General features: G+C 36.2%; 1 protein-coding gene across 2 annotated transcripts in view; it reads left to right on the plus strand.

Annotated features, from left to right (window-relative positions):
• Window positions 1-25,151, plus strand: part of CERT1 (ceramide transporter 1) — a 159,072-nt gene that overhangs the window by 38,468 nt on the left and 95,453 nt on the right. For both annotated transcript variants that reach the window (XM_036763328.1, XM_036763324.1), the window contains exon 3: window positions 3,431-3,547. In XM_036763328.1, coding sequence (XP_036619223.1) covers window positions 3,431-3,547 — 117 coding nt within the window. The remainder of the gene's footprint in view (window positions 1-3,430; window positions 3,548-25,151) is intronic.

Below are 25,151 nucleotides of genomic sequence, written 5' to 3' on the forward strand. Positions count from 1 at the left end.
TCTGTGCAGGATAGATGATAGACCTCGCCCAGCGACTATCCGGGCTGTCCTGGCCTAGAGCCCTGCTTCCCTCTGCTATTTCATGGGTTCTGCAGTTCTTCTCTGTTGTCTTTGGTGTTTGTGGGTTGAGAAGTCCGGCAACTGCCACAGCTCACTGATTCAGCATGCTAGGCACTCCTCAACCCGGCTCCTGATCTGGTTGGCCCACACTGAGCTCTGCTCCCCTCCGGGCTCCGCTCCCCTCTGCTCTGTGCACGATAGACTTCATCCAGTGACCATCCGGGCTGTCCTGGGCTGGATCCCTGCTTCCCTCTGCTATTTTGTGGGTTCTGCAGTTCTAGAATTTGTTCAGACCCATTTTTTATAGGTTTTTGGAGGGACCTGGCAGGGAGCTCACACAAGTCCCTGCTTTCCAGCTACCATCTTGGCTCCACCCACCATACGTGTGTAGTCTTGCAAAACATATTTCCATAGTAGCCATATTGCAAAAGAAGATACAGACTAGAAGAAAAAAAGCAGAAAAAGTTAAAAATATATTTCTACCTGAATTCAGACTCTTATCAGCTCTTTCCCTGGAGATGGATGCCAATTTTTTATAATAAGTCCTTCAGAATTGTCTTGGATCATTGTATTGATTAGAAAAGCTAAGTCATTCACAGTTAATCATTATACAGTATTGTTGTTACTGCACACAATGTTATCTTTGTTCTGCTCACTTCACTTTACATCAATTCATATAAGCCATCCCAGGTTTTTCTGAAATCATCCTACTTATCATTTCTTACAGCACAGTAGTATTCCGTCACAATGAACAACTTTTCAGCCGTATGAAAGTTGATGGGCATCCTCTCAATTTTCAGTTCTTTGCCACCACAAATAAGAGCTGCTATAAATATTTTTGTACATATAGGTTCTTTCTATTTTTCTTTGATCTTTTTGGGATACGGGTCTACTACTGGTATTGCTGGGTAAGTGGATATGCACAATTTTATAACCCTTTGGAAAAGTTCGAAATTGTTCTCCAGAATGGTTGGACTAGTTCACAACTCCGCCAACAGTGCATTTGTGTCCCAGTTTTTCTTGCATCCCCTGCAATATTGTCATTTTCCTTTTCTGTCACATTAGCCATATGATAGGTATGAGGTGGTACATCAGAGTTGTTTTAATTTTCATTTCTCTTAACGACACTGATTTAGAACATTTTTTTCATGTGACTAAATAGCTTTAATTTCTTCTGAAAACTGCCTGTTCATATCCTTTGAACATTTATCAGTTGGGGAATGACTTACATTTTTATAAATTTGTCTGAGTTCTCTGTATATTTGAGAAATGAGGTGTTTATCAGAGAAATTTACTACAAAAAAATTTCCCCACTCTCCTGCTTTCCTTGGCTGCATTGGTTTTGTTTATGCAAAACCTTTTTAGCGGTTTGTGATTTCTTGAAATACATTATCTGAGCTTTTTCTAAAAATCATGGTTTTAGGAACTTTAATGACTGTATTTTTTTGTTGTTGTTGTCTCATGGAGTCCTTGATTTGTGCTTGGTTTATTATAATTTTCAGAAATTCCATTTTTTTGACCGAGGTATAACACTTTCTCTTCTGTTATTTGTTTTATGTCTTCATTTCATCCTGATATTCATGTATTCCTTGTGGAAAAATCCATTTTTTACTTTGAATCTTTGCTTGAGTTATTATGGAGTTATACTGTCTACTTTTGGAAGATAGCTAAATCTATACTAGTTTTTTGTACTGGTGTAAGGGCAATCAGTGAATGGAAAGCTCTTCCCCACCCATTTGAGTGGGCTTTGGGAGCGGGGCTCTCAGGGTCCTTGGGGGAGAGTAGCTAGGACTGGAGCCAACAGAAGCCTGTGGTGGGAGGAGCTTGCTGAACAGTTTGAGCAGAGCTAAGAGGCAGTTGGAGAGGCAGTTGGTGAGAGCAGTTAAGAGCTGAAGGAGAGAGGAAGCAGGCAGCTAGCTGGAACACAGCTTGGAGATTGTGGTGGAGGCGGCAGAAGCGGCAGTGACGGTGGCAGGCGCTACAAAAAGGCAGGACTGATCCTCATGGAGACCCGAGAGTGCTGAGCAGGGGCTTGAGGCCAGTGGGTGGTCTTCTCACTGGAGGGCCCTGACATTGCGGGGGAAGCACCAGTATGGATTGGCTTGATACCATAATGTTTTTCTGTGGCCTCCTGGTCACTATTGTGAGATGGGCATACTGGTTTTGGAAGATTCTTGCCAGGATGTCAAATTGGGGACACTGGTCCATGGGTCTGCTACTTTTGAGTTTCAATAAATGCTTTAACTCCTCTGCCTTCTACTTAGAGAATTCCTTATATCCTGCGATTCTGGACCATTCAGGCATATTCAGGGTTATCTTTGAAGTCATGACTTCTGCCTTAATGATATAACTGGTCAGTGTTTTCTTTGATCAACTCATCTTTACAGATTTAATTCATGAATTGGATCTTTGTTTCAAGGATGGGGTATTTGTTTTTTGATGGGGTGGGAAGTCAAATATGCTTGGTCTTACCCAAGGTATCCTGGATTTCTACTCCAATCTTCTTTCTCTTCCCCTCCTACCCTCTGATCTTGGAGAGTCAGAGGACTGGACTTTCAGGAATCCTCTCTGGATGTCTCAGGACAGAGTATTAGAGACTTTTTGCACCCTTAGGGCTTTCTGATTACCTTCCCGGTTTCTTAGGGGAACCCTCAGCTCTTGCTTGCCTCTGTGCAGTCTTGGAATCTTTCAGACTAAAAACATCTATCTGTTTCTTGCGAGTAATGGGGCAGGAGAAACATGGCAGAGAAGAGGCTCTCTATTGCTCTTGAGCTTCTAACTGGTGTGTGTGTGCGCGTGTGTGCGTGCGTGTGCATCATTTACTTTAGCTTTTCATTTAGCTCATTTATTATTTGTGCTAGTGGGGACTCCAGTGTTTTGCTAGAATAGTTCTATTATGAGTTCTAGACAGCCTACTTCCCATTCAAGTAGTCATCTTGTCAGGAAGTCTCTTTTTATTTCTATTACAGATTTATTTAAAAATCATGTGATTATTCTTAACTATTTTATTTAGCAAATTCAGAATACTTTTTTTATATAAAACTAAGTTGGTATTGTGCCAGTAGCAGAGTAAAACTAGAAATCATTGGAGAAGCTGAATCAGGAGAACAGCTGTCTCAAAATATTATACTTGGTGGTATTAACCCTGTTTTATAAGTAGAGGTCAGCAGATAGCAAAACAGTTAATTGGCAAAAATCCGAGTTGAATTTTTGTATTTTTCATCCTTGTTGAGTGCCTTAATCAAGAGTACTTAGCACAAGTTATTTATGTTGGTATAAAAAAATTTCAAATTAATGTTGTCCTCTTAGTATATGAAACATAGTAATGCTTAGTGAATTTTGATTTTAACTATATACTTTTTCTCTACAGCCTCATGATTTTGATGAATGCCGATTTGATATTAGTGTAAATGATAGTGTCTGGTATCTACGAGCTCAGGATCCAGATCATAGACAACAATGGATAGATGCTATTGAACAACACAAGGTATGAATCTTTATTGTTTTATATCGGGAAGATTAATAATAGAGAAGGAAGAAGAAACTTCCTAATTTTAGAGGATATTAGGTTACAGAATTTTTTTGGGCAGGGGTTAAAATTTATTGAGACAAAGGTATACCTTATTTGACACAATAGATAAATACTGTGTAAACTTAATTTTATAGTGGAAAATTAAATTCATTTAACATTCAAGGAAATTGCTATGATGAATTTTTGATAAAGTTGACATTTGTTTAATAAAGCAGCATTTTGCTTCCTAATAATACATCTTCATTAATTTGGATTTTTCTATTTTGGGTATGCTTAGGGGGAACACGTACCTGTACTGAACTTGGTCTTAAAATTACAATGAAACGGAGAGCAAGAGTACTAAATCTATAACCATCCTTAGGTCAGGGATTCTTAACCTTTTCATGTTTTATAGACTCCATTGGCAGTCGGTTGAAGCTTTTAGACTTCTTGGAATAGTATTTTTAAATGCATAAAATAAAATAAATGCATAAAATAAAATGACAAAGGAAACAAATTACCTTGAAATATAATTCTTGAAATATTAAAAAAAAAAAGTCCATGGACCTCAAGTTAAAATCTCTAATCTAGAGGTCAGTTAGTAAATATTGGTTAAGTTTGTAAATAACTTACTATCTGAAGGTGAAACCAAACCATTCAAGTACTAAGTTCCTTCTGTATGCCAAGTACCATGGGAGGCATTAAAGATACAAGTACAAATAGTGAAACAATCCCTACATGCAAGGAATTTACATTCTGATGGTGGAAAACAAGTACAAATGAAAATATGTTCAGCATAAATATAAAGTGAACATACATACATATTATATATATATATGTGTGTGTGTGTGTGTGTACACACACACACACAAAGTACATATATGTATATAGGTGGGCTTTTGGTAGATCACACCATGGGGAGGGGAGAGAGTAAAACCCATGATACTGGAAAGATGTAATTAATTTATATTGTTTCCTAGAGGCAATACAAAGCTCCTGGACTTTGAGTATGGAAGTCATATGGTCAGATTTGTGTTTAAGGAAAGTTGCTTTGGCAACAGTATATATGATAGACTTGTATGGGGAGAGTCTTGAGATTAGGAGACCAGTTGCTATAATCTAGGCAAGAGATGATGATGGCTTGTATTAAAGTGTGAGTGAAAAGAAGTAGTTGATTACTAGAGATGTTGTGAAGGCAGAAACAGTAAGATTTGGCAATATCGAATTTACTAATAATTTGCTTACTAAACTAGTAGGTATTTTGTTGTACAAATTAACACACTTCCACTTTTATAATTTGAAGGTTAGCTTTCATCAATTAAGTAGAAATTGAACTTAAATATTAAGCCCAAGAATCCCATTATTGGCTCATTGAATGATAGTGGGGTAGGAAATAATGGGGGGAAAGTTTAAACTTCATGTTACTCTTTATTATAATAATTTTTTGTCTTTTCATATATTTGTGCTTGTCCCTCTTCACAGAGATGTAATATGAATCTTGCTTAATTTACTGTAATATCAATCACATGTTAACTTTTCATTGTCATTTTGTTAATCATAAAACTTTTTTAGGCCAGTGGAAAGCTGGTTAAAGATAACTTTTATTTTGTGCTCTCCTATAATGATGATGCAAAACTATTTAGCAAATAATAGATTTTCTAACATTTGGATCATGTCTAGAAAATAATCTTAAGGTAAAGAAACAGATACTATTTTTCTTTAACTAAAGGTTAATGTTTTTGCAGATAGTTTGGGTTTAAATTTTGTGGAATGTTGTAAGCCAAAGTGAAGAAATCTGACTCCTATCATATTATACTAAGTATTTTACTATCTACAGGAATTCTTACTTGACATGTCTTATCAACAGATCTTTCCTAAATTTTATTTCAAAACTTCTCTAAAATCCACATTTGAGAATTGTAGTATCGTCATTGTAATACATGTATGTGTAAATTTTAACATTTACCAAGTGTTTTTCTTATAAAAGCTCTGAGAAGCAGCTAGTGCAAGTATTACGCGCCTTTACAGATGATTGTACAATGAATCAGACAGTGTAACTTGTCCTGGGTCTTTCACTGAGTAAAAGTGGGCTCTACTGTTGTAATTCTTTAGTTCAGGGTTCTGTCTTCAGGACTGTGTTTCAGTTGTGGTAAGTTAATTTCCTTTTGGTTTCTCTTTAAGGGTTGTATCCTTGCCAATTCACCTTTTACTATTAATTTTTGGTGCTATATGACAAATTTGTGTGCAGAAATCTTGTACCAACATTCTTTCCAAAAAGTAGAATTTGGACTTGAGCAACCCAGAGTTTGACAGAACAAGCTCCTTAGTTTTAAAACAATACTAATAACTATGAAGAATGAAAAGTCATAATGACCCTGTTTCGTTTTCTTTATTCATTTAATAACTAGAGGCAAAATAGGTTTATCATTTTTTCCAGGCAGGTAATGTGGATGATTTTGATGAGATTTTAATGAAACCACTTTGTGAGTGGTACCTACAAAGAATAGACATAGGAATCTGAGAAGAAAGTCATGGAGGGAATGCAAACATGGAGATAGCAGTACAAGAGGTATAAGGTCTTATAGAAATCTATGGAGAAGCTGTAAAGCTAGAAAAGGATAGAGGAATGCAAGGAGAGACAGGCAGCCATTCTGTCTTCTTCCCCCACATTGAAGTTTAGATTCACCCTGGGGATGTTACTATGTTGAAAGAGGTATATTTCCATATCCTCAACACAGTGACAAAGCCTTGTCATTACTTTTAAATTAGAGAACCACTTCTTTTGAGTAAACATTCATTAAATCACTTTAAGTTCAGTAAAACCAGAATGGAATCGTAGCATGTTAGAAGAAATTTTTGGGTTTTTTTTCCTACTTAATTTGATCTTTATCATATTTTTGCTTTTAGAGCCCACCTATTCAAATGCACTTTAAACCAATTTTATTGATGTCTGGGTTTTTATGTTCCATTCATTTCCAAATTTGTCCTCTGATTCCCCTATTCAACCAGAATTTCTTTGGAGCAAAGATTTTTTAAAAGTTCAGCAGAAACAAATGGCACATCAACCACATCTGACAGCATTTGCAACCTTCCACATCCAAATTCTTCTGTCTCAACAAAAACGATGGAGCTGCATTTTCTCATCTCTTAGTTATTATAATAACACAGTGTTCAGGTTCTTTTTTAGTTCTTTTGGTTTACATTTATAATGTAATTGAGTGCATTGTTTTCTCAGTTCTGCTTACTTTATTCTGCATTACTTCATACAATTCTTCCCATGCCTCAATAGAATGTAACTTCCTTGAAAGGAAAGGCTGTCTTATTTTTTTGGTATTTGATTCCCATGCCTAGCATATTGCCTGGAACATAAAAGAGGCTTCATAAATGTTTGTCAGTGGATGTTGCTCTGAATTTTTCTATATTCAACACTACTCATAGTGTAATAATTTTTAGAAATGTTAGACTTTTATAGTTTAACTTCTTTCATTTTATATTAATTTTTTTGGAATGATGCCCATTTTTCACAAATTTCTGGTATGGCTAATTCAGTTTATCACACATTAAGTGCCCTGGATGTACAAGGTACTTTGCTCAATACTGATGATGCAAAGACAAAATTGAAAAAAATCTTGCTTCCAAGAGACTATATAATTGATTTACAGGTTAGATCTTCCAGCATAGGTAGACATAAAATTCTCAATAGGTTCTTCTTTTCTGTAATGATTGACACTTCTTCCCATAATGTTGTTTTCATGGATTCCCATCAATACAGTTCCCACTGGCTTTGGGAATTCTCAAGGGCCCTGGTCTTGGTTTTTTGTTCTTTTGCTCTACGAGGATTTTTACGTTTTAGGCTCACATCTACCTGCCTGTACTTAAACTTTACCTTCAGTTAGAATGTGCACATTCTGGTAGCCCCAAAGCCAGAATCTTGAGAGTAACTTTTTGAATAATATCCTTTTTTCCCCATAATTAGTATTTTATTCAGTCCTACCACTTTTTCCTCACATCTGAATCTTCCCCATCCTTCAGAAGCCTTCATTCTAGTACTCATTATGTCCTGCATGAGTTGTTATCATTTCAGTACTCTTTGTCCTATTACAACAGCTCTTGAAGATTTTGCCCCCAAATTATTTCCTATAGCTTTAAGCATGCCCCTTTCCTCAATGCATTCATTTGCACTTTGATTCCAGAACAGGCCCTCCTATTATAGTCTTTACTTTTATCAACTTGCTCTCCAATCATTCACTACCCTTATCACAGTGTGCATGCTTCTTTACATCTTTATGTGGAAGGTCATGTCTGCTTCTGGCAGAAGAACTTCATCCCCCAGAAGGCTGAACAAGGAGTTCAGTGTGAAGAGTCTCTAAGGAGGTGTGATAAAGTTCTGGGGAAAATCTTCTGGTAACTGAGACAAAGGAGAGTCATAAAGAAGAGAGAAAAGAGGCATTAGCAGAAGTGATCTCAATTCTCTCTACAGTATGCTGTAATTGCTATTATAGTAACACTTTGTCACATGCTGCAGTGAAAGGTACTTAAACTCATGGCAGGATGAAAATGTTACATCCTTAGAGGTGGAGGAGACCTTGGAGAAAGACTGTGTTGAGACTCTAGTTCTCCCAAATTTTGCTGTTACTGACAGGTAACACCAGTATTATGAGTCTGACTGGGCTATGTTTTGCTTCTGCTAGGTTAGAAGAATTAATAGGAGCATGCTAGTGCTCCTGGGTGACATTTGGAGTGAAATGGATGCCAAAAATGTTGTTGCTTATGTCCTTGATTTACCTTACTTTACATTGTTTCATTAGTGCAATTAATTTGATAATATCACATGTCAGATTTGGCTTGTTTTATGAGATAATACACTGGTAGAGCTTGAGTTAAAGGTTTCAATTCATGCCTACTCAAAATAGCATGAACTCAAGAAGGTATAGTTCAGGGTTGCAGTTAACTTTTTTGGGGGGGAGAAAGGGTAAAACTGCTAAGTAGTGTCTCTGCTATACTTTAGCATTTCAAAAGCCATGTTCTTTACTCTGACCTTTGAAGTTCTTTAATCTTATTACATCTTCTATTTTTCTTTCTTCTATTTTGACTTACTGGCAGAAAATTAATTAATTTTTCTTGAAACTCACACCTCATAATAGGCATACAGCAGCCAATGTGCTGCTTGTGCCTAGGATTCACAGTGAGATCTCCTTCTGCTGTAATCTACTGGCATTCCTCACCCCTCCTGTCCACTTCTCACTCTTAAAAAGCAGCAGTTACTAATTCTGCCAACCTCCTGGGGTGGGGAGTATGGTGCCTTTTGCCTGAGGCATGACCTCAAGGTTAAGGACCCTCTATGCAGCAGTGACTATCTCTGAACACCTTCCCTACCCTACCCCCCAACCTTATGAAAAATGGTAACTGAGCCCAGCCAAAGAAAAAAGGACTGAGGGCCAAGGGGCAGAGGGCCAATATGTGTGGCTGAAGGAAAAGGAGACAAATCAGCTAGAGCCAGTTCTTTCTGTTCCCTCAGAAACTACGTAGAGCAGCAACCCAGCTCAGGAAACCATAAATCCCCATTGGGGAGAGTGCTAAACTCTGTATCCACCTTGAGTGCTGTACCCATTGTCAAAGGGAAAGGAATTTTAAAAAATGAGGAACCAGAGGAATATAAACAGAAAACTACAACAACAACAAAACAAACCCTGAAATCCTAAAGATTTCTAGAGGATTAAAACTCTGTTAAAACCCAGAGCACAGACAGATAAATCAACAGAGTATCCTTAAACTAGAAGAAAAGATTATTATTAAACCTTGAAAGAGGATACAGACTTCTCTACAAATAGAAGGCAAAGTGAACTAGTGCTTCATGAAACAGAGCTCTGTGGAATCCCAAGAAAGCATGGCACAGGAATAAGAAATGGCAAAGTAGTTCAAAAGAAAAATGAAATCCATAAAAGAACAGTAGGGATCATATTCTGAATTGCAGTGGAACTAATATCAGAACTTTTAGCTCTCAAAGCTAAAATTTTAAAATAAATTAACATATTAAGAGAGAAAAATATTATCTACCATGGAAAGTTTTTCAGAGATTCAAAAGAGAAAGCATCAGATTTGGAACACAAAAGTACTGAAGTAGAGAAGAGTCTGATATAGGAGAGGAGCAAAAAAAAAAAAAAAAAACCACATGATCTAATTGTTCCAGTAACAGCAGATCTGGCAGGCAGGAGAGACTTTCAGATATAATGGAAAGGAAATTCAAATAGCACAAAGCCATTTTGCACTCACTAGATAATGCAGAAGGGAATGGACTAGTATATGCCAAAGAGTAATGGAGTTAAGCTATGACTACTATATAGTCTCAGCAGAAAGGGAAGCTAAAAAGAGAATGGGTGATGTAACAGAAAGGGAAGGTTTGAAACTGGGGATATGAAATGGTCCCAACCCAAGACTATAGAAGTGGGTCCTACTGAAGTTGGGGAAAAGGTATATTCCTTCAATGGGAAGTGGGGCTCATAATATAGTTAATATAGGAGGAGTTGGTACCTTGGGAGACCACGTGTTCTGAACAAGTGTTATGATTCCATGGATGACATCCTGCCCAAGATGAAGGGAATGGTAAACTCTTCAGAGTGATTGTCATTCAGAAGTGGTAGGGAGATGTACCCAGAGAGAGTCTATACCCCTAAAAGGTCAAAGAAAGAATAGAAAGTCCAATATGTACAAAAATATTTATAATACCCCCTTTTGGTAATGACAAAGAACTAGAAATTAAATAGGTATCCACTGATTGAGCAGTAGCTGAAAAAATTGACATATGAGTGTAATGGAATACTATTTTACTGTAAGAAATGAATAAAAAATTTTAGAGAAACCTGGAAAGACTGGAATGAATTGATGTAGATTGATCTCAGCAGAACCAAGAGAGCAATTTATACTATAATATCAATATTGTAAAAATGAATAATTCTGGAATATTTAAGAACTCTAATCAGTGCAGCAATCAAATGTGATTCAAGAAGATTAATCATAAAGAATATTGCTTACCTCGTGACAGAGGAGATGGACTAATGTTGCAGAATGAATAAAGTATCTTTAGGCAAGGCCAATGTGGGATTATTATTTTTTGCTTGAATATGCCTGTATGATACAATGGTGGTTGTTTTTTTCCAGTGGGGGCAGGAAAGGTGGGACAGAGAAAAAAAATAAATGCTTGATAATTGAAAAAATATTTTCAAAAAAGAAAGGACATACACACACTTAGGAGACAAAAGAAGCAGGAATTTTGAACCTAACCACTAAACTATGGAGAAAAAGTAGACAACCAAATGAAAGGAAGACAAATCAATAATTTAAGTAAAAATCTCCCAGCTGGAGAAAGGATTGACATAGAGAGTTGGGAGGGAGAGAAAAGAGGCAGTAGAGTAGAAAACGGCTGCTTCAAAATAATTTTTTATTCACATCATTTCAGTCACGTCTGACTCTCTTTATGACCCATTTGGGGTTGTTTGGCAAAGATACTAGAGTGATTTTTTACAGCTCATTTTACAAATGAGGAAACGAAGGCCAACGGAGTTAAGTGACTTGCCCAGGGTCACACAACTATTAAATGTCTGAAGCAAGATTTAAACTTGGTCCTTCTGACTCCAGTCCCACTGCTCTAACCGCTGTACTACCTAGCTGCCCCTTCAAAATAGTTTAAGCAAAAGTAATCATGGGGACAAAGTACTGACATAAGAGGAAGGAGAGGTTTTTTTTTTCTAAATCTCAGTATTTATTTGCACTTTTGTTCATCCTTTACAAGCCCTGGTTTCCTTCTTGGCATAGTTTAGGGTCTGCTTCCTACAGGACAAATTTCTTTATTTCCCTAGTTGTTAACACTTATCAGATTATCAAGTGTTCACTTATGTGTGTACTCTGAATAGAATGGAAGCCCCCTGTATTCAAGGGCTGTTGTTATGGTTTGTTTACTTATTTTTTACTGTTGTCCTTTTTTGTATTTGTAATCCCAAAAGGTGTTAGAGCACCTACTGCACGTACAACCTTTAATGTTTGTTGAAGTGAATTCCCATTCATGTACACAGAGTGGTATTTGCACTTTGCCCATCATCTTCATGTCCATTTTCTACCATCCACTGCAACCAAAGCTTGGGCTCTGATCTAGGATTGTTGGGCTCTGATCTAGGATTGTTGGGCTCTGAAAGGTGAAGTTTTGCCTTATCCTGTTGGGAATTAGGCCTCCTTGCTGCTTCCTCCTCCTTTCCAGCTCCTCTTGGCTCTTGGCTTTATTATTAGAATGTACTCTTTGAGGGCAAGGACTATCATATTTGTTTTATATGTATTCTCAGTGTTTAGCACAGTGCTCAGCAAATGTTAAGTACTTAATTTGTGCTTTAGTTATCTATGAATTAGAATATAGGTATTTTAACTGAAGAGTAATTGATTAGCTTTGCCATCTGTAAAGAATTTACTGAGATTAATATTCTAGCTTTTGCATTGTGATATAATTACTTTTGCTTATTTACCTTTTTATAAAAGTATGCACAAGATATTGTTTTCATAATATAAAATAAAAACTACAGCAGAAATACGATTACTTACATTTGCGTAATAGCACAGAGGAAGGAGGTTCTGATAAAAGTACTTTCTTTGCCTAGTCTATTTAAATCTCTTTCTCTTAATTCTAAATTAACCTTTAGTAATGTTTATCAGTTCCTTATTAGCATTAAGAAATAACATCACCAAATATTGTTTCAACATATTTTGGATTTAAGGAGGTTAATAATTTTATTGTCTTAGGTATTTTGAGGAGCAAATAATAATGTGAGGTTAGGATTAGTAGGAGTGAGAAGAATATGTTAAGAACCTCCCTAAACTGAAAACTAGACAAATGTATATTGGTTATATTGTTTACCACCACTATCTCCACTACTACTCCTGTTAACTTTTATTAACAGAACTTATTTCTTAAGTATCTCCAAAGCTGCTTTGTGAGTATTGCTTGTAGGATTAGTTTATGGTATGATATAGTTATTGGTATTGACGTTTTTTATAGCCCTAGTACTGATTCTTTTCTAAAAATTTTTAAATATTTTCCCCAACTACATGTAAAGATAATTTTTAGATTAAAATTTTTTATTGATTCCTTTTGCTATTACATCACTTTTTTATTACGTTACTTTTAAAGTTTTGAGTTCCAAATTCTATCCCTTCCTTCCCTCCTCCCTCCCTGAGATGGTAAGCAATCAGATATAAGATATACATGTGCAATTGTGTAAAATATTTCCATATTAATAATTTTGTATAAGAAGACTCAAAAGGGGAAAAATAAAAGAAAGTGAAAAATAGCATGCTTCAGTCTGTATTCAAACAATATCAATTCTTTATCTGGAGGCAGATAGTATGCTTCACATTAGTCCTTTGGGATTGTGTTGGATCATTTTGTTGCTGAGAATAGCCAAGTCATTCACAGCTTTTCATCATACAGTATTGTTACTGTGTACAACATTTTTCTGGTTCTGTTCACTTCACTATGCATCAGTTCATATAAGTCTTTCCAGGTTTTTCTGAAATCATCCTATTTGTCATTTCTTATAGCATAATAATATTCTGTTACAATCATACACTACAGCTTGTTTAGCCATTCCCCAGTTGATTCCCTTCAATTTCAGTTCTTGGCCACCACAAAAAAGCTGCTATAAATATTTTTGTACAAATAGGTTCTTTCCCCTTTTTTGGATGTAAAGAAATTTTTTTTTAACATTTATTTTTTAAAAATTTTGAGTTCCAAATTTTCTCTTCCTCCTCCTTCCCTGAGATAGTAAGCAATTTGATTTAGTTTATCCATGTTCAGTCATGCAAAACATATTACCATACTAGTCACGTTGTAAAGGAAGACAGATCCAAGGGGGGAAAAAACAGGGAAAAAAGTACAGAAAATGAAAAATAGTACACTTCAATCTCTCTTCAGACTCCATAAGTTCTTTCTTTGGAGGTAGATAGCATTTTTCATCATGAATCCTTTGGAATTGTCTTGGATCATTGTATTGTTGAGAATAGCAAAGTCATTCGCTGTTGATCTTCATACAGTATTGCTGTTACTTTATCTAGTACTGTTTTATACTGAGCAGGATGGCCCCTGCTTTCAAGAAATTTCCATTTTACTAGGGCAGTACAGCATGTGCACAGATGGGTAAATATAGAAGACAGACAAAATAAACTGATGAGAGAAGAGGGACACTAACATCTTAGGTAATCAGGAAAGTCTTATGGAAGGAGGTGTCACTTGAACTAGTTTCCTTGAAGGAAGAGAGGGGTTCCATTGACATTCTTCTTATCATCTTGAATAAATCCTGAAATCCTAGTAGTCAGAAGACACTTGGATTCTGCTCATACTTGGTTATCAGGTCCAAATGATAATTTTAACATAATCTGATTAATTAGAGGGATACCTAGTATCAAAGTCTTAAACAGTGTTTTCTAACTAATGTTTCTGTAGTCACCAGTATTGATTTGTATACCTTAGGATAGCTCATTAGTTTGTGTGACTCTTTTGTATTATGTTACATGAGGACTAGATTAATTAATTATCAACTTGAAGTATCAAATTATACAGATTTCTACCTCTGAGTAAAGTTTATGAAGGTCTTTTAATGTTCTCTAAGTAGCCTATAAAGGGTTTTATTATATAAGGCTATTTTGAAAATGGGGCCAGGGGGTGGGGCAGCTAGGTGGCACAGTGGATAGAGTGCTGGGCCTGGAGTTGTTAGGAAGACCTGAGTTCAAATTCAACCTCAGACACTTACTAACTGGGTGACCCTGGGCAAATCACTTAACCCTGTTTGCCTCAGTTTCCTCATCTGTAAAATGAGCTGGAGAAGAAAATGGCAAACTACTCCAGTATCTTTGCCAAGAAAACCCCAAATGGGGTCACAAAGAGTTTGTCACATCTGAAACTACTGAACAAAAACTTGAAAAATGAGATGTGGTAAATTCTCATTAAAAAGATTGATTTATTGAACTATCTAAATGTTGCTAAGGACCTTTGATTTTTTCTAAAGCTTGTTTGCTGTTATCTTTAACCTTATGTAGAACTTGGTGAACCTACTAGCTTTGTAGTCCCATTTTTAGGAGATACTTTTGATTTTGAGGTAGGTACTAAAGTCTTCCATTTCTTTTCATTATTTCATTTGACTCAAGCTTATTAGGTCTGCCTGTTTCTAAGGAAAACTGTTACTAAATGGTTATGTGGCTGAATTTAGCTGTTATTCCTTAACAGGTTTTAAATGTCAGTTATATAAAATCACACTGACTCTGTTTTGCCAGCTTTGATCACCTACAGTTTTGGCAAATTTCATAACAGCTACCCAGAGATTCTTTGTGTGCCTGTCCACATAGAATTATTGCTTAAAATTAGTTTTGCCATCATAACAGGACTTCTGGGGGTGTTAGAGGGAAGCACCCCTCACCTAAAATGAAAGTGAAAGCCAAGATGCCAGGAGATACATTGGGACCAAATTGGTCCTCCCCCATTCCAGGTGAGGTCCTTCCTGTACTTACCCTACCTACTTCTTTTCCAAGATTAGACTTAGTTTCTTCCCAGTTTTCTCCCCTGCCTCTTCCTTGGCCCAATTGCTAAATTTTAACATTAGGATTGTTATCTCTAGAAATCTCATCAGTGGATATTGTAGAGGAGTTTTCTTCATCTTTATTCTTATTCCTAACTTCTAGCTGTGAAGTTCAAGACTATATTGAATTCATTTTTTAAAAAAATCAAAGCTTTAAAATATAGACATTCCACCACCAATGATTATTTTCAACTGCTTTTGAAAATAATTTTTAGAAATATATTTTGTACTATATAGCATTTTTACAAAGATCCTCAAGTGCTGATTAGGTAACTCTCTATCCATTATGACAAGCATCTCAGTAGCAACATTCTTAATAATATTAACATTCGTAAGAGTGTTGTAGAGTTTGCAAAGGACTTTACAGATCGGAAATCAGAAGCACATATAATTTAAATGATTTGCCCAAGACCACACAGCTACTAAGTGTCTAAAGCAGAACTCGAATTTGAATTTCCCTGACTCCAGGTCCACACTCCTTCATTGACTTCTTTAACTTCTTTCTGTGATGAGCTGTAAATGACCTCTGATGTGTGCTTTTACATCTAGATGCTAGTAGGTTGTCACAGATTCACAGTAGAGTAGCAGTTTGTTTGGTAGAAGAAAGATAGGAATACTCCCATCAGAGAAGGATCATTACTGAGAAATCATAAAGTGGAATTGTACTATAACAAAGCATCACTTTTGGAAAAGGAAACATCTATTTCTTATATTATGGAATAGAAGGTCTTCAAATATAGGAAGCAAGTTGGGGGAAATGGGCAAGTAGAGGATTAAAAAATAGGTAAAGACAAAAGCAAATTGATTTGGGGGTTTTGTTTTGGGGCGTGTGTGTGTGTGTTTTTTTTAATTTCAGTGTCTCAGTAACCTACCACTTTACTGGTATAGAGAACTCCCAAAGAGAACATGCCTTTTTTCTGTGAAAATCGGTGAATGTTGGGCAGCTTATAGTCTTGGTGAGTCACTTGGGCCCTGAAAGGGCTAAATGACTTGCTATGTGTCAGAGGCACGACTGGAAACTAGGTTTTCTGGATTCCAAGACCACTTCTCTGTCCATTGCAGCATAGTGACTCAGGGGACCCGGATTTATTTCCCACCTGTAATACTTGTTGGTTGTACGATCATGGGCAAGTTGTTAACCAGTCTCTTAGATCCTGTTTTCTGATCTCTCAAATAGAGATGTTAACGGTTTATAGTTCAAGGCCTGAAGTACAATCTTGAATATGTATCATAGACTTGTCAGGAAAATATTTTGCAAACCTTAAAGGGCTATATAAGTGTAAGTTGTAATCTTATTGGTATGAATTTTTCCCTCAGTAATAGATTGCCACAACCACATGCTTTTGACTTTTGTGTGATTTCTTCTGTCTGTGACACCATTCAAAGTACCAAAGGTCTTATAAGTCTTAGGTTTTAAAAACTATAACCCATGGTCTATTATTAAAGTTCTGGGCTAATACAGATTGGTTTCAATAATTTCCTCATTTTTAATATTATAAACTAGAGAAACACCAACAAATGTTGTTTCTGTGAAAAAGAGAATGGAAAAAGAAAACTGGGAGTCTATCTGCCAAGACAAACCGAGGGCCTATATGAACATAATTATGAAACACTTTTCACATGAATAAAGTCAGATCTAAATAAATGGAAAAATATCAGTTGCTCATGGTTAGGCCGAGCTAATATAATAAAAATGACAATTTTACCTAAATTAATCTATCCAGTGCCATACCAATTGAACTACCAAAAAATTATTTTACAGACCTGATTAAAATAATAACAAAATTCATCTGGAAGAACAAGAGGTCTAGAATATCTAGGGTATTAATGAAAAGAAATGCTAGAGAAGGTGGCCTAGCCATACCAGATATTAAACTGTACTATAGAGCAGCAGTCATCAAAACTACCTGGTACTGGCTAAGAAACAGTTGTGGATCAGTAGAATAGGATAGGGACACAAGATGGAGAAGTCAACGACTATAGCAAGCTACTCTTTGATAAACCCGAAGAGGCCAGCTTCTGGGGTAATAATTCACTATTTCACAAAAACTGTTGGGAAAATTGGAAAATGGTAGGGCAGAAACTGGGCGTAGACCAATATCTTACACCATATACCAAAATAAAGCCAAAATGGGTTCATGATTTAGGAATAAAGGCTGATACTATAAGTAATTTGGGAGAGCAAGGAATAGTTTACTTATCAGATTGGAAAAGAAAAGAATTCATGACCCAGCAAGAGACAGAGAGCATTACAAAATGCAAAATGGATAATTTTTATTATGTTAAATTGAAATGTTTTTGTACAAAAAAAACCAATGCAACAAAAATTAGGAGGGAAGCAGAAAATTGGGAGAAAATCTTTACAACTAGTGTCTCTGATAAAGGCCTCATTTCTAAAATATACAGGGAACTGAGCCAAATATATAGGAATACAAGTCATTCCCCAATTGAGAAATGGTCAAAGGATATGAACAGGCAGCTTTCAGAGGAAGAAAATTAAAGATATCTATAGGCATATGAAAAGATGCTTGAAATCACTACTGATTGGAGAAATGCAAATCAAAACAGCTCTTAGATACCACATCTCTCCTGTCAGATTGGCTAAAATAACAAAACAGGAAAATGATAAATGCTGGAGAGGATGTGGGAAAATTGGAACATTGTTACATTTCTGGTGGAGTTGTGAACTGATCCAGCCATTTTGGAGAGCAATTTGGAACTATGCCCAAAGGGCTATAAAAATGTTCATACCCATTTGACCCAGCAATACCACTTCTAGGGTTATATCCCAAAGAGATCACACAAGTGGGAAAAGGACCCATATGTACAAAAATCTTTATAGTGGCGCTTTTTGTGGTAGCTAAGAATTGGAAATCAAAGGGATGCCCATCAATTGGGGAATGGCTGAACAAGCTGTGGTATATGAAGGTAATGGAATACTATTGTGCCATAAGAAATGGGGATAATAAGGACTTCGTAACAACCTGGAAAAACCTACACGACATAATGCTGAGTGAGCGGAGCAGAGCCAGGAGAACATTATACACAACCACAGATATATGGATTCCGTGAGGACGAACCCTGACAGACTTTGCTCTTCTCAGCAACACAAGGTACAAAGACAACTCCAAAGGACTCACGATGGAGAATGCTATGTACATCCAGAGAAAGAACTATGAAGTATGAATGCAAATTGAGGCACACTTCATGCTAGCCTTCCCCCCCCCCCCTTTTTTTTTTCTTTTTCTCTCTTTTGTTTTTGTTTTTGGGTTGTTTTTGTTTGTTTGGTTCTGTTTCTTCTTTCTCATGATTCATTTCATTGGTCATAATTCTTCTCCATAACTTGACTAGTGCGTAAATTAATTCAATGTGAAGTTATACGTGGAAGCTATATGGGATTCCATGCCATCTTGGGGAGGGAGGGAAGAAAATCTGGAACTCAAAATTATGTAGAACCAAGTGTTGTAAACTAAAAATAAAAAGAATGTAGCCTGGCTATTTTCTATTGTTTTTCTCCTAATTTCTACCTCAATTAAATGTTTTCTTTAAAAAAAAAAAGAGAGAGAATGGAAAAAGAAAACTGCAAAGGCAGCTGTTAATCACTCCTACATACAGCTTCCTTTTGAAGTATATTTCAAATTTAACCAGAGTAGTTACAACACTGTCCTTCTTGTCTTTTTCCCCCTCTGAGCTTTTTAGTGCTCTCTTCTGTGTATTTTTTAACGATTGCTCTTTTTTCTTCCTTTTTTATTATCTTGCTATCACTAGCTCTCCCTTGTAACAAATTAAGTACAGTCACAAGAAACAGATCCATGCATTAGCCCTGTTTGAAAATGTATGTCTCATCCTGTACAATTAATGTATCACATTTCTGCTATGAAGTAGGAAGCATGGTGTATCATCAGTCTTTCAGTTACTTTCTTTTGCAGTATTATAATTATTAATTAAATTATTTCCTTGGTTCCATTTATTTCACTGCTTCAGCTCATATTAGTCTTCTCAGATTTTTCAGAATCTATCCCTTTAGTCATTTCTCAAGGCACATTAAGATTCCATTACATTTATCCATCTTTTGTTTAGCCATTCCTCCCTTGTTAGGTACCCACTTTGTTTTCTTTTCTTTCTCTCTCTCTCTCTCTCTTTTTTTTTTTTTTTTTTGCTACAAGAGCAACAACAAAAGTGTTATGAATTATGAGTATTTTCACCTATGGTTCTTTTTTCTCTTTGCTCTCCTTGTCATATAAGCTTAGTAGTAGTATCTGACAAGTATAATCATAGTAATAATAAGTAGCACTTATGTAGTTCTTTAAGGTTTCTAAAGCGCATTACACATGTTATCTCATTTTAGTCTCACAATAACCGTTGTGGTAGGTGCTATTACTTTTCACCATTTTACAGATGACGAAACTAAAGCTGAGAGATGTTTGAATGACTTGCCCCAGATCACATGTAGTAAGTGTTTAGTGTAGGATTTGAACTCTGGTCTTCCTGACCCAACATTCAGCATTTTATCCGTTGTACCACCTAGTTGCCTCCAAGTCAGTCAGTAACATTTATAAAGCACCTACTATGTGCCAGGCTTATCTTCTATGTTGCAGGCTATGTGCTAAATAATGGGGAGGACAGAAGATAAGCCCTATCCTCAAGGAGCTTACAGTCTAATGAGGGAAGACAACAAATAGAAAGAAATAGAGAGGAAGGGCAGTGAGTAGGGTAATGAAGTCTAGAGGAATGCAGGCAGTTGAGAAATGAAGAGATGATTGCCCTGGGCACCTGCTTAAATCAAGGTAGGAGCTTTCCACCAATCACCTTCCACTCTCTAAACAATTCCGGGTTTACTGTCTTTATGGGTATAGTGCCAAATAGCATTCCTCTTAGAATAGTTGATTTTCTTCACAGCTCTACCAGTAGTGCATTGATATATATGTCCTCCCACAGCACTTTCAAGTTCAGTCTTGAAGGCTTTTCTGTGATAGTTCTATTTTTCATTTTGCCCCCGCACAAAAGTCTCCCTGGAAACATCTGAATTTGATGAATTTCTACTTTTCCATAGAGATAAAATCTTCTTAAAAATTAAACAAAGCATGGAACATGGAACAATTTTTGTTTGTAATTTAAATTCATTTTTAATTTTTATATCACCTTTATTTCCTGATAAGTAACTCCCATCTCCTCTGCCCAAAAAGGCATTCTCAGGAAACAAAATACAAAAAAATAGGAGGGAGAGGTAGAAGACAGGCCGAACAAACCAATATGTGATATTGCACATTCATAGCACTACCTATTTTGCAAAAAAAAAAGGGAGGGAAGTACAGTTTTTTATCTCTTCTTTGTTATTATAGTTGTATTATTACATATAACATGTATATTATGTGTATTGTAATAATACAGAAAACTTGGTTATTATTGCACAGCATTGAGTTCTGTTATTGTTCTTTGCATTTAGTTGATTGTAATTATCATACGTAATATTTTTCTGGTTCTGTTTCACTTTACACCTTCATATTCAACATTTTCTTACAGTGCAGTAATATTCTACTACATTTTTATACCGCCATTGTTTATTCATTCCTAATTTGATGGGTACATACTGTGTTTCTAGTTCTTTGGTATTACAAAAAGTTCTGCTGTAAATATTTTGGTGTATATGAGGCTTTTCTTTCTGTCTTTGACTTCCTTGTTGTATATACCTAGCAAACATAGTCTAATGGTTAGAACTATTCACAACTCCGTAAAGAGTGCCCAGTCTTTTCATAACCTATCCAATGGACTTTTTTTCATCTTTTGTCATGTTTCCTAATTTGCTGGTTGTGGGTTGAAACCTCAGAGCTGTTTTCATTGGCAGGTCTCTTATTAGTGATTTTGTCAGAAGTTTGTTAATCTTCTTTTGAAAATTATATCCTTTAGCCACTTGATCTTTCAGGGAAGTGCTCTGGGTCTCGTATAAAGTACCAAGTAATAATTGGGAGAATAACTTTAATAAAGTACCAAGTGAGCATTTTTCTTTTGATTTATATCTCTCCTGTGGTTCACCTCCATACTCTTCCCACCTTAGTTGTCTGACCTCAGTAGCGCTGATCAGGCAGTTCCATCATCTTCCTCACCAGTCTGCCCACCTCTAGTATCTTATAAAATCCATTTCACACTACCATATTAATCTAATGCCTATTCTGATTGTATGACTCCACAGCTCAGATGCCTTTATTACCTGTAGAATTAAGCTTGTATTCCTTAACCTAGATGAAATTCTTGAGAATTTAATTGCAACCCCTCTTTGCCATCTTTTCTCACTACTGGTTCTTACCTTATGCTCCTGTCAAACTGGACTGCTCATAGCTTTTTCCCCTCTGTATTTTTACCCATATTGTTACCTCTTCTCTGTCTATTGACATCTCTACTCATCTTTCAAAACCCAACCCAAAAGCCACATTCATAAAAACCTCTCAGATTTCCCCACCTTTAAGCTTGAAGTTTCCTATAAGTTTGATTTGTGCCTATAAATATGAATAATACCAATTAAGTAAATTATTCTTGATTATAATCCTATTTTTTTATGCCTTTTGGGAATAATGTATTCCAAAATCTCTTGATTATAATAAAGCTTCTAGGTCTTATGTGGTATCCTGACTATGGTTCCTCAATATGCACATGTACTGCTTTCTGGCAACTTGCAAAATTTTTTGCTGAGTGTCATGACAAAGCATTAGGACAAATTAGATTTTGGGTGACATGTCTTTTGTGTGCTGTCAAGGACAATTCTCCCCCCTGATTTTCCTGAATAGTTTGTTTAGTGCTAAGCCAACAAATGGGAATTACCCTTAAGATGGGAGTATTGTTGGGGTTTCCTATCATAGTCACATCTGACTGGAGAGGTAATAATTTGGATGTTCTTCTCAGCCATTATTGATAGCATCATTATTTTCAGCAAGGTCATAGTTGAGCTTGTCAGGCTATTTTTTTTTTGTTTGGTTATTTGGGGTTTTGTTTATTTTGTTGGTTGTTCCTATCCCCTTTATATTTTCCAGACAAGCATATATAACTCCCAGTTCTGTGAAAAGGTGAAACAGTATACTCTGGCTAGCTCCTAAAGAGGGATTTTTTTGTTTTCACTTAGAGATGTGTGGTCTTTGATTTACAGGCAGTACTTCATGTATGACCATGTATTCCAGATGGAAGTGTTGCCTTTTCAATAAGAAACTAAACTAAATAATTAGTGTGTTTATTATTAGCTAGGCAAACATGACGCTTATTGTTTATACATTCAGTCCTTCTAGTTGCCTTCTCCCATCTGGCTATCCTATCTGGCAATCAAATGAAAACAATCATTTATCTTGTCATTTGGCATAGTGCCTTTCCAAATTTCAAAACCATACATTGCTATTGGGAGCCCCTGAATTGTTGCATATTAGCATTCTAGCCTGCTAGCCTTGGGAATGGACAATTAAAATTTGCGGTAGTCATTCTAGCTTGTTAATTTACTTTTTCAATAAGGATTCATGGAGAACCTACTCTGTATGGGATATTCTAAGCCTTCCAGAGAGGGAGCACTGGTCTCTCTCCTCTACTGAAGTAAAAGTAGCAGTGGTGGCATTTTTATTATCAGTAATATCTTCAGCCAAACCCTCCTACTCCTTTCCTAATGCCGTACCATCTGCTTGTCTCATTGAGCTTAAGCTTAGGCTCCTAGGAGTCAGAAATGCTGTGTCAGAACCCATCATGTAGCATAAAATTCTTGTACAGGTAGTTTGGTTGCTGAGTTGTTAAAGAAGGGGCAGTGCTATCCTACTTTAATGTTTTGGCCACTGATAGCAATGAAGGAAAGGGAAGGCAGGAGATGGGATTCAAAAGCACTCTTAATCAACAAGACTTTAAAAAAAAAAAACCTATCAACTATTGTTGATAACTAGTGCTATTGCACTATGTTGGGAATTCTCTTTTTTCTTTCTTCCCCATGATTCTCCTGTATTGAGGATCTAGAGCTTATTATCACTGTCCTTTCCAATACTGTGGTGCCACATCCCGGCTCTCTTCTCATCTCATCTATTGTTACCTGCTAGAAGAGCCATCCACAGCCTTTAGGACCACAGATTCCAATTGCCTTGCAGTCTTCTCAAGATACAGGTGTAAATAAGACATGTGGAGACAGGATAGGGACTTGCTGATGGGTCTTCAGTTATTAGAGTTGGACCTAAGACTTTTTCTCTTTTCACATGATTTAGGGCAGATTTTAAATTTGTTTTTTTTTTTTAATCTCTTTGAAATACAGATCTAGTAGTGGTATTGCTTGGTCAAAGGATATGCATAGTTTTTTTTAATAGCCCAAATTACTCTATAGAATGGTTGAATCAGTATATAACTTCACTAAGAGTGCATTAGTGTCTCAATTCTCCTACATCTACTCGAACATTTGTTATTTTCCTTTTCTGTCATATTAGCCCATTTGATAGGTGTGGGGTGGTAACTCAGAGTTGTTTTAATTTACATTTTTTTAATCGGTAGTGATTTAGAACATTTTTTCATATGATTAGAGATATTTTTGCTTACTTTGTCTGAACACTGTCTATTTATATCCTTTGACTATTTGTCAGTTGAAGAATGGCTCTTATTTTTATGAATTTGACTCTATATGTTTGAGAAGTGACATCTTATCAGAGAAACTTGTAATTTTTTTTGCAATTATGATCACTAACTGTATTTCCCTCCATCCTACCCCCCCCCATTTTATCTTACATACTCCTTTCATCCTGTCCATCCTAAAAATTAGTGTTTTGCTTCTGTCTTTTGCCTCCCCCAAGCCTCCCTCCCTTTTATCACCGCCCCCCCCCCCCCTCCCCAACCCCTCTAAATTCTCTTAGCCCTTTCTTTCCTGCTTTCCTGTATGGTAAGATAGATATATTTTTTTTTTTGGAAAAATCTCAGTTTTTTTACACACCAACTGTTATGTTGAATTTGTGAAGTCAGATTTTCACCCAAAGGTAGGACTGTGCACATTTCATCACATATTCATGTGGATTTGTCCCATGATCCCAGCATTTGGGAATCTTTCTGGATCTTTATTATGTCATTCAACATGGTAACTACCTGTCATTACTGCTTTGTGTCACTCACAAATTTGGTAGAGGCAGCCAGGTGGGACAGTGGATAGAATGCTGGACTTGGGGTCAGGATGAAAGATAGATTCCTGTACCCAACTGAGTGTGTATGTTATTCCCTTTTGAGCTAGTTCCTGTGAGAGTAAACATTACCCACTCCCCCTCTTCCCCGTCTTCCTCTCCACTGTAAAAGCTCTTTGGTGCCTCTTTTATGTGAGATAATTTATCCCATTCTAACCCCCTCCCTTTTCCCCTCCTCCCACTGATTTCTCTTTCTTGCCCCTTAATTTTATTTTTAAAATTTTTTTTAGATAATCATCCTATTATATTCAGCTCACACCTGTGTCTTCTATGTATACTCCTTCTAACTGCCCTAGTGATGAGAACATTTTTAGTAGTTACAAATATTGTTTTCCCATGTAGGAATGTAAACAGGTTACCTTATTTGAAAACTTTATCATTTCTCTTTCCTCTTTACTTTTTTATGCTTCTCAAGTTTTATATTTGAAAGTCAAAGTTTAGCTCTGGTCTTTTAATCAGGGATGCTTGAAAATCTTCTATTTCATTGAATATCCATTTTTTCCCTTGAAGGATTATATTCAGTTTTGCTGGGTAAGTGATTCCTGGTTGTAATCCTAGTTCTTTTGCCATCTGGAATATCGCATTCCAAGCCCTCTAGTCCTTTAATGTAGAAACTGCTAAATCTTGTGTTATTCTCACTGTGGCTTCATGATATTTGAATTGTTTCTTTCTGGCTGCTTGCAATATTTTCTCCTGTACTTGGAAACTCTGGAATTTAGCTATAATAGTCCCAGGAGTTTTCATTTTGGGGGATCTCTTTTAGGAGGTGATTGGTGAATTCTTTCCATTTCTATT

This window comes from Trichosurus vulpecula, chromosome 1, assembly GCF_011100635.1.
Source record: "Trichosurus vulpecula isolate mTriVul1 chromosome 1, mTriVul1.pri, whole genome shotgun sequence".
NCBI lineage: Eukaryota > Metazoa > Chordata > Mammalia > Diprotodontia > Phalangeridae > Trichosurus > Trichosurus vulpecula.